This window comes from Vitis riparia, chromosome 10, assembly GCF_004353265.1.
Source record: "Vitis riparia cultivar Riparia Gloire de Montpellier isolate 1030 chromosome 10, EGFV_Vit.rip_1.0, whole genome shotgun sequence".
NCBI lineage: Eukaryota > Viridiplantae > Streptophyta > Magnoliopsida > Vitales > Vitaceae > Vitis > Vitis riparia.
In genome coordinates, this window is record NC_048440.1 from 10,335,286 (window position 1) to 10,352,773 (window position 17,488).

The 17,488-nt window shown below is 33.6% G+C and overlaps 1 protein-coding gene across 1 annotated transcript; it reads right to left on the reverse strand.

Moving 5' to 3' along the window:
* Positions 1–7,257: 7,257 nt before the first annotated feature.
* LOC117924131 (wall-associated receptor kinase 5-like) lies at positions 7,258–15,307 on the reverse strand. The gene is made up of 3 exons (XM_034842700.1): positions 14,843–15,307; positions 8,682–8,861; positions 7,258–8,588 (listed from the first exon to the last, which is right to left on the reverse strand). The coding sequence occupies exons 1-3, from the start codon at positions 15,147–15,149 to the stop codon at positions 7,429–7,431; spliced, it is 1,647 nt and encodes a 548-aa protein (XP_034698591.1). The 5' UTR covers positions 15,150–15,307; the 3' UTR covers positions 7,258–7,428.
* Positions 15,308–17,488: the final 2,181 nt, after the last annotated feature.

Here is a 17,488-nt window from a genome sequence, read left to right on the forward strand (position 1 = left end):
TAGTTTTTCCACAATTTTTTCAAAACCAAAGACTATTAGGTCATTCCGCGACTTTTAAGGACATGTTTACTAATTTGATTCTATCACTAGGAATCAAAAAGTAGGGACTCACTCCCTTTTCCTTATTCCCATGTTCACTTTACTTAGTTGTGGAATCAAATATATTGGTAGGACCCAAAACAATCTGGGACTGTTGTGTGTAATGTTGTGTATTTGATACGTGAGAACGAAGAGTGAGAATGAACATTTTTCTTTTTTCTTTCTTGATTCCTATGTTTGGATAATTTAAATTATGATGAGAATAAAATCAGAAATGATTTCAATGGATTTAATTGTGAGGTATTTTGATTCCCTAATGCAAATTATTTTTAAAAATTAAAAAGTTAAAAAGTTAAAAACCTTTTTAGATAAGTTGTTTTTAAAAATATTTTTTTTATTTTGTAAAATGTACAAATTATAAATTCAATTTATATAACGTAAACTAAATTTTTTAAATTCATGTCTTGTTAAAAATAAAAACAATTTTTTAATTACAAATAAATTAAAAATAAAAGGTTTTTAATAAAATATGAATATTAATAATATAATATAATAAAAAATTATATATATATTTTTATAAATATTATAAAAATATAGATATTTGTTGTAAAATAAAAGAATAAGAAAAAAAAAGGGGGAATAAACAAAGACATTCAAAGAAAAGCATAATAGAATGTAGGAAGAGAACGATATGAATTTTCATTAGAGGTATCTCCCTTTTATAGGAAGTTATAAAGAGATATACATCAATATGGATGATCATCCACAAGTCCCCACAATCCGATAAATTCTCATATTTTATAACACTCCCCCTTAGATGATCATAAAAATATGTCTCATTAAAAACTTACCAGGAAAAACCCTAGTGAAAGAAAAAGAGTACAATATTTTTTTGGATTACTACAACTGCCTTGTTAAAAACCTTGCTAGTAAAACCTAATGAGACAAAACCTGGAAGAAGGAAAAAAGAGTGCAGTGTAGTGATATTCTTATCAATTAGCTCCCCCTCATGTTGACATGATTATATTTTATCTAGTAGCACAACATGGGAATCTTTAAGTCAGCATATTCCAATGAGCTTCTTGAGTATTGTAATTGACAATACCTTTGTGAATAGACCTACTAAATTGTCACTTGATCTTATTCGCTGAATAGAAATTTCATCACTCTTCTGGAGTTAATGAAAGTAAAAGACTTGGGCGATATATGCTTAATTCTATCACCCTTAATTTATTATTCTTTAATTTGTGCAATGCATGCAACATTATTAACTTAGTAGTATTACCTCTGATGGAGAGTAATCCGCATGTTTTCATTATTTACTTTATTGATCTCCACGATATTATCGTACCACCATATATAAATACATACCTCATTTGAGATCAAGCTTTGTGGAGGTCTAAAAGATAGTCAGGATCTACATATTCAATCAATTAAGATTTTGATCCTTCAGAATAACATACACTCATGTTATTGTAGTACATGATTGGCTTTATTCCAATGTCTCTGAGTTGGTGTAGAATTACATCTCACAAGTAATTAACAAGGAGTGTAATATTTGGTCGTGTATAATTTGCAAGATTCATTAGTACACCACTAACACTGTAATATGGTACTTCTAGACCAAGTAGTTCTTCATTATCTTCTTTAGGACATAAGAGGTTCTTTTCTACTTCAAGTAAATGAACTATCATCAAAGAACTTAATGGATGTTATTTATCCATATGTAAATGCTTCAAGACTTTCTTTGCTTTTAAAAATATTTGTTTAAGGTATTTAAAAAATATTTATTATAAATTCTATATGTTTGAAAAAAAAAATAATGATGTCTAATTTGCAAGTTAGAACAAACAAACAATACTAATATTTTATGAGGTGTTTAAAAATTGCTTAATATTTATGAGAAATAATGCAAGTTTGAAATAAAGAATAATATTTATTATATATTATATAAGTTTCCAAGGTATTTAAAAAATATTTATTATATATTATGTATGTTTGAAAAAAATTGATGAGGTATTTAAAAATTATTTATTTCAAAAATACATTTGACAATAATAATTTTTAACCATTTATCTCTCATGTTCAATTTGTTAGAGAAAAATGATTGGGAAATCATTCAACTTAGTCCCACTAATAAATAGGTGAGAGAATAATGAAAGAGTAAAAAAGAGAATGAGAAAATGAGGTGACCAATTAGTTTTTTCATTTAATAGTCAAGGGTATTTTAGGGATTTTTTAAAGACAATATCCTTCCTCTCAATTTCTATTCTTCCATTGGGTTTTGTGTTTAATTATGCGTGATAAGAGGATCTTACCTCAATTATGAAGCCTAGTTGAGTTGGTCACACAATTCTCCCTTTAAAATACATGTTAAAAATGGATTACTCTCATCAATTAATCTCAAATAATAGGTGGGCATAGTGTTCAAACAATGTACCTTCATGTAGAATATACCAATTTTTCTTTAAGGTTGAACCAATTTTGCTTAAGGATATACTTAGACTCTTTCAACATAAGTTTAGGCACTTAATCCTTAGGCATGCATGAGGGGTAATGAGAAATGGATTATTCTCATCAAATTGTTGTCAAATGATCTATAGGCATAGCGCGCATACAATCTACTTCTTTTCATGTAAAATGTACCAAAATTTCTTAAGATGTATCAATTTTATTTAATATGAAGGATGCATCTAAATCCTTCCAATATAATTTTGGGTTATTAACCCTTAGCCAATCATGATGGGGCAATGAAAAATGAATGATTCTCATCCAATAATATCAATGACTTGTGGGTATAGCATTCATACAATTTACCTCTACTTATATAGAATGTATAATATTTTCTTATGGATGTACCAATTTTATTTAAGAATGTACCAAAATTTATGAAGGTGTATTTAAATTCTTTTAACATAAGTTTAGGTTGTTAAACCTCAGCATGCATGGGAAGCCAAGGAAAAAAGGATTATTCTCATCGATTAATGTGAAAAGACTCATGTGCATAGCATTCGTACAAGTCATAATCTCGGGTAATTAAAATACATGTTAGATATTTTCATAATTATGAAAAATATACATGTTAAAAGTACAATTTACAATAACCTTAATTGAAACAAATTTGACAACAAAGAGTATAATTTATAGATTATATTGAAAAAAATGGAGGTTTGTGTTCATATTAAGTAACAAAAAAATACTCTTTCCAATTGAAATAGTTGTTTTTCAATAAATAAATAAAAAACAATAATTTTCTTTTTACTTAATAAGAGTGTTTCGATATTTTTTTGTTCATAAAAATTATAAATTAAATGCTAAAAAAATAAGAAACCTAAATTTTAAAATTTTACTAATATTTATAATAATAATAATAATAATATCAATTGTATATAAAAGGATATAAAAGTAGGATAAATCACTAATTGCGGAAAAATGATGGGTCAAAGAAGTTCAAAATGGATAATATTTTTATTTAAAATATTATATAATTTTATAAGACAATAATTATAATAATATTAAAGGAGATTTCCAAGTAATTGAATTCAATCTCATTATTCTATTATAAATAAAATTTTCTCTTTTTATTTTTTTTTTAATTTATAATTTTCCTTTTGACTTTATTTTACTTTCAACTCTCAATTAGTATGATGAGAAAAATAATAAAAATTGATAAAAAGAACATTTTATCCTTTATTATAACTAAAGTTCATTTCCAATCATTTAATAAAATTATAAATATTGTAAGATTATTTATAATTTTTTTCATAAATAGCCTAACAGCTTAAAAAAATTTATTCAAATAAATTAAAAAAAAAAAGGTTATAATGTATTTATTAAGGGGAATTAAGGGGAACTATGCAAGAATACATTATTAAGGTGAAAATTTAGTATTGAATTATGAAAAGTTTTAATTCTAGTTTTAAGAAAAAACAAATATAAAATATTAAATATAATTTTTATGAAAAATATTTTTTTTATTTCATATGGAAATTAAGAATTTTAATCAAAAAATAAATTAAAACTGTGATGAAGTTAAAACCATACACAAAAAAAAAAAAAAAGAGCTAAAACTATCATCACTAAATGTAATTTTGTTACAAAATATTTAGTTTTAAATATAATATTATATACATATTGTTATTATGTTTACATATGATAAAACTCATAAAATAAATAAATATTTTATTTAACAATTAATATTAAAATTCATATCATAAACCTGGTTATCGGTCTGACGAATTAAATCCACCGGGTTAGGGTGATTATCGGTCTCAAGCGGAACGGTCCTCCTAAAGACAGCCATGTGAGAAGCAAACCCTGGTTCCACATCAGCAGATCCCCCAACTCCGCTGAATTCAACTCTGTAATTGTGTTTTCTGGCTAGGATAGATGCCCAATGATTGAATTGCTTAGATTAACAAGGGCCCAATCAAATAGCAGATCCTAGCAAATTGCCACATTATCTGGATGTAGTATATCTCAACTCTAAAACTTTAGCATGATTCTACAATAATATTTAGATAATAGAACCATTTCAAAGTCATGAGTCTTCTTCTATAGCTTAATCACATGATTCAAATATTAGCTAAGATCTGGACCAGACAAGAATCCTCAGGATTGATACAGTAGATTAGGCTGGAAAAAACTTAGCTTGACAGCATGCTAAGAGTTTTTTGGCATGCACATGCTAGGCAGTTGGGTCATCTCATGCATTGCACCTGTTGAGAAGAGACGAGTTGGGTAGGCAGTTGACTCAGACAAGAAGCAGTAAGGCACAACACTAAGGGATCATTTGGGTGCATGACATAAAAGTAAGGGTTGGTTGTTATGTAGTTGGGCAGTTATGCAAGTTAGATAACTGCCCCACCTCCTATAATTAACAGAGGGTGCTGTAAGATCCTCACTGGTTGATTTCAAATGGGGAGTTATGGTTTGGAGATTGCACCAGAGATACTATCTAACCTATGTAATTCATCAAAGATATAGAGAAAGGGGGATGTTGTCAGTGAAAGGCTAAGTGTTGACCCACTTCAATTTTGCATCTTGTATTTGTTGAGTTAATAACACAAGTTGGGTGTCTTCTTTCCAATAACTATTGTGTGTTGTATCCATCCATTGTTGCCCAAATGTTCTTGGATGAGGGCTGGATACTTTTACACTCAGGATCACTCATTGACCCAAATAAAAACAAAAATAAATAAAAAACATAGAGGGTATAATGGGTGTGACGATAGTCCTACAACTATCAAAGACAATCTACAATTGTCAGTTAAGGAGAAGCGGATTCCTAGTGATGCAGGTCCCAAATTGTCGGTGCATGTTTCCTCCTAATCATGGACTAGAATGGGAGGAACACGAGATGCTCAGGCCTACACAAGAAATGGGCTAAAGGTAAATATTGGATAAGAGCAACTCTTTCTTGAGCAACCAGGATGCCCTTTTCGAACATCCTATCTAAAACAATTAGGCTTGTCTTTCAAAGCTAGACGGTGTATAATGTGGTAGTTTAAAGAACTGACAGGAGGTGGTGTGGACCTTCATTTTTTATGTGCGCCCCCACTCATTTGCGAGACTTGCTTTTTAAGGTGAAAATTTATTTTTGTTAAAAAACTAAAGTCGCTGCTTATTTTATTTTATTTTAAAAGGAAAAATAAAACAAGAAAAAAAAACCCTAAAAAAATGACTCCTTAAGTTTCGGAAAAGTTTGTCTTTGAAAAACCCGAGTTTAGGTCCTGGATCAAGTTACTTATTGAAAAGGTATCTCAAAGAGATGGCACCCCTCTAAACCCTAAAGATGTTTCTACTAGCCAAGTCAAGGGAAATAGGGCAATTACACCTTTTTTGAACACATTTATTTATACATAGTTTAGTTTAGGTTGCAATATTATATGTAAATAATTTATTGGATATGAGAATTATTTTTATGAATGGTTGAATAGATTCAATTTTATATATTAATTTATTGAGAGTAAAAATAATTTATTAGCAGATGATTTGATAACTATGAGATGGAATTAACTCATTAAACAAATAAAAATAGTAATATATTATTTTAGCTTAAATCACTTCTTGATGGTATATATATTTACGATAACAAGAAGTCTTATACTGACAATAAAACATCAACATTCAATTACATTGCTAACTTTGGAACATTAATATATGCTTATGATGATGGCAGGATGTTAATATATCTTAGACAAGTCTAAGATATACCAGTCATCACCATGAGCAAGGTTCAAGGCAAGGATCTATAAATATTCCAGTCCCCACTAAATGAACGAAATAACAAAAGAAAGATGACATAGGAATTAGAAATAAAAAAGGTGCGCATCCATGTAGTGCTAATCAATGTGGAGTTAAAGTTGTAAGCTGGTTGAAGTGGGGTTAAAAACTGGTCCATTTAACCTGGGTTGGCCAAATTAACACTTTAGAGTGGTTAAAAATTTTCCTTTAAAAGGCAAATGTTGAAAACATCATGGACACCTAGGCAGGAATTTGATTTAAAACATCAAGGTGCATTTGGTATGTTGGAATAAGAATAGAAAGGAGATAAGAATGAAGGTAACATGTAAAAGAGAAAAATCAAAATCAATGTAGAAAAATCATGGCCCATAGTTGTTTTTCCACAAAGGGCAAGTGGATTGTAACAAGTGGTGTTGCATTGTCTGCACGTCCAAGGTTTCGAAACGCCTTGTTTGACCAAAACTCTACCAAAAAGGTGTTTTGGTCATAACAAACTGCCATGCTGTTTGAAACCACCCAAGGAAGTGTTTTTGCTTGAAATTGGGGAGTTTTAATGCTTTTCAAATATTGGTTGTTGGTTTTGGACTTTGGGGAGTGTGGTTTGGCTCAAGACTTTCAAGTTGAGGTCCTTAAGGTCTAATGAGACTTTGGTAAGTGTTCTTTAGTGTCTTATAGATGAACAGCTCATTTTAAGGGGACTTTAGAGAGAAGAGAAGAACTCAATCTGCTGAGATGGATTAAATGGGTGAATTTCCGTTTCATGTGATTCAATTGAGATGGAAATCAATTCTTTGCCCAAATATTTTGTACTAACTAATCATGCATGAATTTTTTATACAGGTTTGAGTTGTAGGGGATAGTGTTTAGTGATCAATCATCCAAATAAAAGTTCATTTCCTGACTGACTATTGCTCCAAAAATGAAAACATGTTCAGAAATTGAAATCAAATGCGAAAGTGCTACATCTACAGATTAAGAACAACAAATTCGAACATGTAATATTAATGGAGTTGAAGTCATAAAGCCTAAAATTTTCCAGCCATTAGATAAGTGGACAGTAGAAACATACATGAATTTGGTTTCACAAACCTTTCGTATCCAATTGACGCGTTCAGCAGTCATGGAATATGGTCTAGGAAACTCCTAGCCTTGAAGTGCATACTCTTCTGTAACTGCACTTGTGGATGCGGAAGAAAAGGAGTACCTTCCACTTACAGGGCAGTTGTCCTGGCAGGTCTGCTTAAGTGATGGCTGCTTCATAGTCCTCCTCAATTGGTGGAGATCTGCTGCTATTTCTTTCATGGCTGGCCTTTTCTTCCCACTCAACTTCAGGCATCTCTTAGCAATTTTAGCAACAGCAAGAATCTCCTTTTCCTGACCTTCGTTCACTATCACCTTGTCTAGAATTTCAAACAGGAAATTTTGTTTCATTGCCAATCTAAAATGAATTGCTAGACTCTCTTCAGATCTACTAGAACAAATCACTTTTTCACCCGTGAGAAGTTCAGCAAGAATCATCCCAAACCCGTATACATCACTTTTGTCTGTAAACTGACCCGACCGAAAATACTCTGGATCCAAGTAACCAAATGTGCCCTGCACTAATGTGCTCAAGTGTGTTTTTTCATGGGCAATTGACCTTGAAAGTCCAAAATCAGAAACCACAGCCCTGAAGTTCTCATCCAGCAGTATGTTCCTAGACTTGATATCCCTATGAAGGATAGCTGTAGAAGCATATGAATGTAAATATGCTAGGGCTACTGCAATTTCATCTGCAATTCGCAAGCGCTCTTCCCAAGACAATGTTGATGCATGGTCCTCATTATGGAGATGGTGGGAGAGAGTATCATTGGAGACGTATTCATAAACCAGTAAAGGAACTTCACTCTCCAAACAGCAACCTAACAGTTTCACAATGTGCCTATGGTTAATCTGTGAAAGAATGAAAACTTCGTTGATAAACTCAACAACTTGCCTTTCATCAACTACAATTGATTTCTTAATGGCCACTATGCTTCCATCTAATAGCAACCCTTTGTATACTTTACCATGGCCTCCCTTTCCAAGAACTCTACCTGCATTGAAATTGTCTGTTGCCTTCTCCAACTCTTCTATGGTATAGAGTTTTGTTTTCTCAACGCTACTTCCTATACTACTTGAAGAGATTTCCCGTTGCAGTAGAAGACCACCATTCTTCTTGAAGGACATCTGCTTGAGTTTGCTTTTCTTTCTCTTCTCAATTTTTTGATTCAACCAAAAGCTAATAGCAAGTAGGATGAGAAGAACAAGAGTGACTGCTATTCCTGCATGTATAAGCCACAAAGGTACGTAATTAACAACAAACTCAAGAGAAAGAAGAGGGTGAACATGAGGGAGACTGTGGGAAAATTTTATACCTGAAGAAACAAGAAGAGCTGGATTGTGTTTTCCTTTGTCGCGTACACACTCATATTCAGGTTTGTCATCGTCTCTGTAGTAACCAGGTGGGCAGTCGCAATAGTAGCTACCATTCGTGTTAGTGCAAACAGCTCCTTTTTGGCAAAAAGTATTGTTTGACTCCATGCACTCATCAACATCTTTTAAGAAGCCAGAAAAAGAAACTTATTAATAGGAAATTGTTGGATTGAGGCTCCTATCACAGTGTCGGGAAGGTGTATCAAATTCCTATTTAGAATATACTTTTTTTTTTGTAAATGAATATTATATAAAATATTTTTTAACTTTATATGTTATTGTAATTAAATTTCTTATAGATAAGGAAAGTTGATAGAAATATCTGTTGGGATGTTCAGTTAAAGTAGTCAAAGTTGTTAGAATTTCATTCTGTTAATAGTTCCTAGTTTTTGGGACATGTTGGTAGGATTTGACTATTTCCTTAGCCATTTACCACGTTCTTATGTGGGCTGTTTGTTTCCTTTTTAATCTCTTTTGTAAGGCTTATATAAGCCCGTAGCTTGTTTTGATTTGAATAAGACTAATTCTCATATTGTGAGTGAATTGCATTATGTCTACAGTTTACAACAATCTGGTATTAGAGCCCCATCATGGGGCCTGATTGTGAGAGAAAAGAAACCGCAGTTTCTTGTAGAGAGAAAGAGTGAAAAGAGAGTAAGATAAGAGAAAGAGTGATCAAAGTATTGCAGCTGAAAGTAGTAACTTTGTTCAACCTGCAATTCCTAAGTTCGATGGCCATTATGATCATTGGTCTATGCTTATGGAAAATTTTCTTCGTTCGAAGGAGTATTGGAGCTTGGTGGAGAATGGAATCCCTGCCACAACAGAAGGAATAAAGCCTACTGAAGCTCAACAGAAGGCAATTGCAGATCACAAGCTGAAAGACTTGAAGGTTAAGAATTATCTGTTCCAAGCCATAGATCGAAACATTATGGAGACCATCCTCAATAAAGAGTCTGGTAAGCATATCTAGGACTCTATGAAGCAGAAGTACCAAGGTTCCACAAGAGTCAAAAGGGCACAACTTCAAGCACTTCGAAGGGAGTTCGAGGTTCTGCAGATGAAAGAGGGTGAAAGTGTTGATGAGTATTTTGCTCGAACACTCACCATAGCAAACAAGATGAAGATTCATGGTGAAAGCATGAAGCAAGTGGTGATCATTGAAAAGATCCTGAGATCAATGACTTCAAGGTTTGACTATGTTGTGTGTTCAGTTGAAGAGTCTAATGATTTAGACACTTTAACCATTGATGAGTTGCAGAGTAGCTTGTTGGTTCATGAGCAAAGGATGAATGGGCATGGAAGAGATGAGCAAGCATTGAAGGTGACCTATGATGATAAATTTGCTGGAAGAGGAGGTCGTGGTCATAGAGCTTTTCGAGGAAGAGGTAGAGGAAGGGGTAGGCAAGCATTCAACAAAGCTATAGTTGAGTGCTACAAGTGTCATCAATTAGGACACTTTCAATATGAGTGTCCTGAATGGGAGAAGGGAGCACATTATGCAGAACTTGATGAGAAAGAGGAGATGTTATTGATGTCGTATGTGGAGCTTAACCAATCAAGGAAAGAAGATGTTTGGTTTCTTGACTCGAGGTGCAGCAATCATATGTGTGGAAATAAGCTATGGTTCTCGGATCTTGATGAGGAATTCCGGCAATCTGTAAAGCTCGGGAACAATTCCAAGATGACTGTATTGGGAAAGGGGAACATTAGAATGCAAGTTGTTTGAGTTACTCAGGTAATTACAGATGTTTTCTATATTCCTGAGTTGAGAAACAATTTGCTAAGTGTTGGACAATTGCAAGAGAAAGGAGTGGCTATTCTAATCCAACATGGAGAATGGAGAGTCTATCATCCTAAGAAAGGGCTCATTATGCAAACATCAATGTTTGCAAATAGGATGTTCATACTGCCCGTAAGAGTTATGCCAAAAGCTCCCACTTGTTTTCAAATAACTCTTGAAGACAATACACACCTCTGGCATTGTAGATATGGGCACCTAAGCTTTAAGGGTCTCAGAACATTGCAGTATAAGGAGATGGTGAGAGGGTTACCACAGCTGAAAGCATCATCCAAAGTATGCACTGATTGCATGGTGGGAAAGCAACACAGGGACGCAATTCCAAAGAGGAGCTTGTGGAGAGCATCATAGAGGCTACAGTTGGTACATGCTGACATTTGTGGACCTATCAAACCTGTCTCCAATAGTAAAAAGAGGTACCTTATTAGCTTTATTGATGATTATAGCAGTAAGGTATGGATATATTTTCTTACGGAGAAGTCTGAAGCTTTTACTACCTTCAAGAATTACAAAAATCTTGTTGAGAAAGTGACAAGAGCTTCTATTTGTTGTTTGCACACAGATAGGGGTGGAGAGTTCACATCTCTCGAATTCAATGCATCCTGCAAAACTAATGGTATTAGTAGGCAACTCACTGTAGCTTATACTCCTCAACAAAACGGAGTAGCTGAGCACAAGAATAGGACAATCATGAACATGGTTAGAAGCATGTTATCGGAGAAGCAAGTCCCAAAGAATTTCTGGCCAGAAGCAGTGAACTGGACAGCTCATGTGCTCAATAGAAGTCCTACATTGGCAGTAAAAGGCATGACCCCTGAAAAGGCTTGGAGTGGTGTTAAACCCAATGTTGATTATTTTCGGGTTTTTGGATGCATTGGCCATGTTCATGTGCCAGATAACAAGAGAAAGAAGCTAGATGATAAGAGCTTTCAATGTGTGTTGCTAGGGATGAGTGAAGAGTCTAAAGCATATAGACTTTATGATCCAGTGTCCAAGAAGATAGTTGTAAGCAGAGATGTTGTTTTCGAAGAAGATAAGTGCTGGAATTGGGGGAGGAGTAATGAAGAAGTAAGACTTGATGTGCTTGAATGGGGAGATAGCAATGAAGAAGGGAGTGAAGATGAACAAGGTGAAGATAACGCTGAAGAGGGGGTGGCAGTAGAGGGAAGAGAAAGAGAGGACAGCTTGTCTTCGAGTGAGTCACTTGGTTCTTTGAGTGAGTCACTTGGTGAAAATTCAGGAGTATCTAGAGAAAGCTCACCAAGCTCACAACAAGGGAGGAACAAAAGAGTACCATTCTGGATGGAAGATTATGTGAGTGGGGGAGAATTTTCAGAAGGTGACGTTGAGCACAACTTGGTCCTATTTACCTCAACTGCAGATCCAACTATTTTTGAAGAAGATGTTCAAAGTTCCAAGTGGAGAGCTGCAATGGACTTGGAAATAGAAGCAATAGAAAGGAATGGGACTTGGGAGCTGACGGACTTGCCTGAAGGAGTAAAGAAGATTGGAGTAAAGTGGGTTTTCAAAACCAAACTCAATGAAAATGGCAAGGTTGACAAGTGTAAAGCTCGGCTGGTGGCAAAAGGGTATGCACAACAACATGGCATAGACTATACTGAGGTGTTTGCTCCTGTGGCCAGGTGGGATACAATTAGAATGGTGATTGCTTTAGCAGCTCGAAATGGTTGGAGTGTGTACCAGCTTGATGTCAAAAGTGCTTTCTTACATGGTGAGCTAAATAAAGCAGTGTTTATCAAGCAACCACAGGGCTATGAGAAGAAAGGTGAAGAGCATAAGGTGTACAAACTAAAGAAGGCATTGTATGGGCTTAAACAAGCTCCTCGTGCATGGTATAGTCGAATTGAAGCATACTTTATCAAGGAAGGGTTTGAGAGATGCAGTTGTGATCACACATTGTTCATCAAAACAGGAGATGGAGGTAAATTTTTTATTGTTAGCTTATATGTTGATGATCTAATTTTTACTGGTAATGATGAGAGTATGTTTGTTAAATTCAAGAATTCTATGAAACTTGAATTTGATATGACTGATTTGGGAAAGATGAAGTATTTTCTGGGTGTGGAGGTTTTACAAAATTCTGAGGGTATTTATATTAGTCAGAGGAAGTATGCAAAAGAAGTGTTGGAGAGGTTTGGGATGGAGAAAAGTAATAGTGTGAAGAATCCCATTGTTCCTGGAGATAGATTAACGAAGAATGAAGGCAGAGTTAAGGTGGATGCTACTAAATACAAACAATTGGTTGGAAGTCTTATGTATCTGACTACTACAAGACCAGATTTGATGTATGTGGTGTGTCTTATTAGCAGGTTCATGGCAAGTCCAACTGAGATGTATCTGCAAGCTGCGAAAAGGGTGTTAAGGTACTTGAAAGGTACTGTAGATTTGGGAGTTTTTTATCAGAAGGAGGGTAATGGTGAACTAATGGCATATACAGACAGTGACTATGCAGGGGATGTGGATGATAGGAAAAGTACTTCTGGCTATGTGTTTTTGCTCAATGAAGGAGCAGTGGCATGGTCTTCTAAAAAGCAGCCTGTGGTTACTTTGTCTACTATTGAAGCAGAGTTTGTGGCAGCTGCTTCTTATGCTTGTCAAGGAGTATGGATGAGGAGAGTACTGGAGAAGCTTGGTCATTCTCAAGGAAAGTGCACTACCGTGTTATGTGACAATAGTTCTACTATAAAGTTGTCCAAAAATCCAGTAATGCATGGACACAACAAGCACATTGATGTAAGGTTTCATTTCTTGCGTGATTTGACTAGAGAGGGAGTTGTTGAGTTAAAGCACTGTGGCACACAAGAACAAGTTGCAGACATTATGACAAAACCACTCAAGTTGGATGTGTTTTTAAAGTTGCGTGAGTTACTGGGTGTGAGTGTGGTACCAAGAGTCAACTGAATGCATTATTGCAATCAGTTTAGGGGAGGAATTGTTGGGATGTTCAGTTAAAGTAGTCAAAGTTGTTAGAATTTCATTCTGTTAATAGTTCCTAGTTTTTGGGACATGTTGGTAGGATTTGACTATTTCCTTAGCCATTTACCACGTTCTTACGTGGGCTGTTTGTTTCCTTTTTAATCTCTTTTGTAAGGCTTATATAAGCTCGTAGCTTGTTTTGATTTGAATAAGACTAATTCTCATATTGTGAGTGAATTGCATTATGTCTACAGTTTACAACAATATCTCTATAAATATTCTAGGTTATGAGGGAAAAAAGTTTAGAGGGACACGAGATAGAGATGTGAAGAAGAGTAAGAGAGACCTAATGGAGCAAGAGGTCTACTCACTAATGTGTAGATGTGAACAAGGATGAAAATATCGATAATTATATATTATGGATATATTGGATATATTAGGGAAATATCGATAGATACTTTGACACAAAATACTAGTGGATGAAAATTGATAGAAAAAAAATGCATAAAAATATTAGGAAAAACTCAAAAAATGATAAAAATAATAATAATAATAATAATAATAATACATATATTGAAGTTATTTTAACAAAAAATTAATATATATATATATATATATATATATATATAAGTATTTTTATTTTAAAATATTAATAATTTTATTTATAAATTTATATTTTTCTTGTATTTAATTACTATATATATATTTATAATATGCATCTTAGGAAACTAAGGCTAACACAACTTTATTGGCAAGTGGCTTAAATTCCATGTAGAATACCAGGGTTATACAGCGATATTAAAGGCTCATGGTTCAGGGTGTGTATCTACCTTTTGTTTGGTTTACTTTATTTTTTGTGTTCTTCCTTTAATATATTTAAATTAACACTTCTACAGGCACAACATAGAGGTGGTGGGGTGGTATAGATTGATGTCCCTCAATCTGATATTCTTAAGTGGGAATATATCAAAGTGGTCGAGTTGGTGGTGTTTCAGGTATGACTGGTGGTGTTCAGGTATGACTAAGCGTAAGATTGTGGTTGTGCTCTTAATGTTAATTGGAAACGGTGTGGAAATCATGTTTTGTTGTCTTATAACAGAATCCTATTAGTTGCAGTGTTGATGCCAATTGTAGTCGTTCGTTTCAAAAACCATAAATTCATATTCCTAAAGAAGGATCTTATTCTTCTTTCTGAACAGGTGCTTTCAATATACAATATACAAGATGATATCATTTCTACTTTGGAATGCTAGTGAGAATGAAACTATGGAGAGGGATTGCCGGGTTCCCTCAAAACAAGAAATCACACCAAAGTGCTAGTGCTACTATACATCCAAATATCAAGCCAAGAGTAATGAAATATACCTCCACAGCCATCTGGAAGGTAGGGATTCCCACGGTAGCCTGAGTTGCATTGACAAGTATATCCACTGCCTTTCTTGGAATTAACGCAACGACTATTGCTGCCACATGCATAATCTCCTCTTTTTTGAGCTTCGTGGCAAGACTTGTTTCCTATTGCCCAATTCAATACTGAAGGGTAAAAGTACGTCTTGTTTACATTAGAGAAAGAGACGTCAAATTGGTGGAATTCAGAGAAGTTATTCTCAGCAATGAGGACAAGGCTACATTGATTGGAGGGCCAGTCCCCGCCGTCAGCCCAGGTGCTCATGTTACCAATCCGTATCTCAAAGATGGAAAGATCCTCGGGAAAATTAGTCTGGCAGCAACCAATGCCAGAGCAAGAATAGTTAGTATCAAGCCAAGACCAGCCTTGGCCACTGCAGATGGAGACACACCCGCTAATGTAGCTTTTGTTGATGAAATTTGTAGTATTGGAATAACCAATATAAGCAAATATGTCGCAGCCAATGCCAATGAACTTATTTTCAGCGTGGGAATAACTGAAATGCTCCATCGGCGCAACTGGGAACTGGGCATAACTTTGCCCTTCTGATGTGTAATTCGCATAACAATCAGGGGAAGCCCAATCTCTGATTCTCATATACTCCAGAGACATATACAGAACTTCAGCTTCATTTTCCTCGTCCACGTGGAAAAGTGGATAAGGAAGACTAGAATTGTTGCATGTGATCTCAAAACGTTTGTCAAGGTAACAACCTTTGCCGATACCAAATGGATAAACGATGCCGACGTTCCCACATGTCTCAGGGCAACCAGGCTTGGCCATGGATGCTGCTGTTTCCTTCAATGAGAATAGCAAGGAGATGATGCTGATCAAGATGGTGAACGCAAGAACTTGTATCATTTGCATAAACATTTTACGGGGTATTACATTCAACTCTGAAACTTATAATGAAGAGACACAACAGTATTAGATTAATCTAATGTGCCTCACTATTCGAAGAGTTGGATGCATCAAATTATTAGATTGAAGGGAATCTTCTTTATTAAAGAAGGTGGGGCCATGGCCCATGACAAAGTTGCTGAGACAAAGAAAGCGAGCAAGCGAAAGAAAGCAAGAAAGAATCCAAATCTTATGTGATTTAACATGAAAATAAAATAAATAAAATAAATAAAAAATCTCAATATAATAGAAATAAAATATCTCTTTTTCATTATTTTTTTTTTTTCTTTCATTCTCGCTTTTATTGGCTCTTTGACTTCTTATGATCAAACAATGTGTGTTGGAATCAAGATGAGGACAATAATTATACATTGTTATTGAAAAATTAAGATGATATCATGATAATTATTTTTATTTATTTTTAATTTCTTAGTGTAGTAAAATTAAAATTCTAAGTGAAGTCGATTTGATTGGTTTATACAATTTCTCTTTTATTAAAAGGATTTATTAAAGAGTTCCAAAATTTCTTGTTGGTTATAATTTCAAAGAAGATAACAAGAAAAAATATATATATATAAGGTACAATTTTTTGGAAAAAAAAATTATTATTATTTACATTTTTTCTATTATTGTGTATATTATGATCATTTATTATAAATTATAAATTAATTAATATGAAAGTTATAAATTTATTTCTTGTGTAGCAATACATCTACCTTGGAACAACAATAGTTAAATACATTTTTCAGTGAATTTGATAACGATAATTTTATATCTCCGAAACTATTAACAATAATAATGATATTTAGTATCTATAAAATTTAAATGTTTTGGAACATAATTTAATCCATGCACTTGTATGTTTATTTTACATGAACAAATACTAGTCAAGCAAATTGTGAAACACATGATACTTTTATGTCAAATGATAGTTTTTATTGATCAATATATTAAGTTATATAGAATTTGGAAAGAATATTTTAAAATGTCATATAATGAGTATATGGTTAATTTTTTAAAATAAATAATTTTTAGTCTTCAATTATTTTCATTATCAAACAATTAAATTAAATTTAGTACCTAAAACAAAGATGATACCAAATGTTTTTCACTTAGATCAATTTAGCATTTATAATGTGTAACTCTTAATTTTTAGTACTTAATTTTCAATTTTATCAAGCCCACTAGATCTTTGAACCGGTCAATTTTTAACCACATATTTTGGGGTTTGGAGGAAGTTTTCCCCCTTCCTATCCCATTGTCATTAAGTAAAATAGGAGTGACCCAACATTATTTGTAGTCAAACACTTTGAAAACGATCATTGAAATGATTTTTCCACTCTTTTGACACTAACAACTAGTCTAGTCTAGAATGGGATTGATTGTTCTCACCTCCACACCATGTGAATGAGCCTTCCATTTAGCGGAATATCATGTAAGTTCAATTCCTTAATAATCTATACTACTATTAAAAGTATGAGGTGTTTGACAAAAAAATTTCCTTGAAAATACCAGTACTCAACTAAATAATCTCAAAACTACTCTTACTCAACAAAACAATCCAATGTAGCTTAGCCTAATCTAAAACCTGCTATAAACCTAACATCTCATCAGCCTATCCAAGCCCAAAAATTAAAACTCAACAACCTATCAAAACCTACCCATCTAGCCCAAACAAAGCTTGATAAGCCAAACATAAAAAT

Bases quoted from the DNA above. Each gene is read 5' to 3' on its own strand.
- LOC117924131 (XM_034842700.1), bottom strand. From the start codon at position 15,149: ATGAGCACCTGGGCTGACGGCGGGGACTGGCCCTCCAATCAATGTAGC. The intron at 8,862-14,842 runs GTATATTTCATT...GCTTCTTAAAAG, and splicing joins CCTTCCAGATGGCTGTGGAG to ATGTTGATGAGTGCATGGAG. The intron at 8,589-8,681 runs GTATAAAATTTT...TTATACATGCAG, and splicing joins AGCTCTTCTTGTTTCTTCAG to GAATAGCAGTCACTCTTGTT.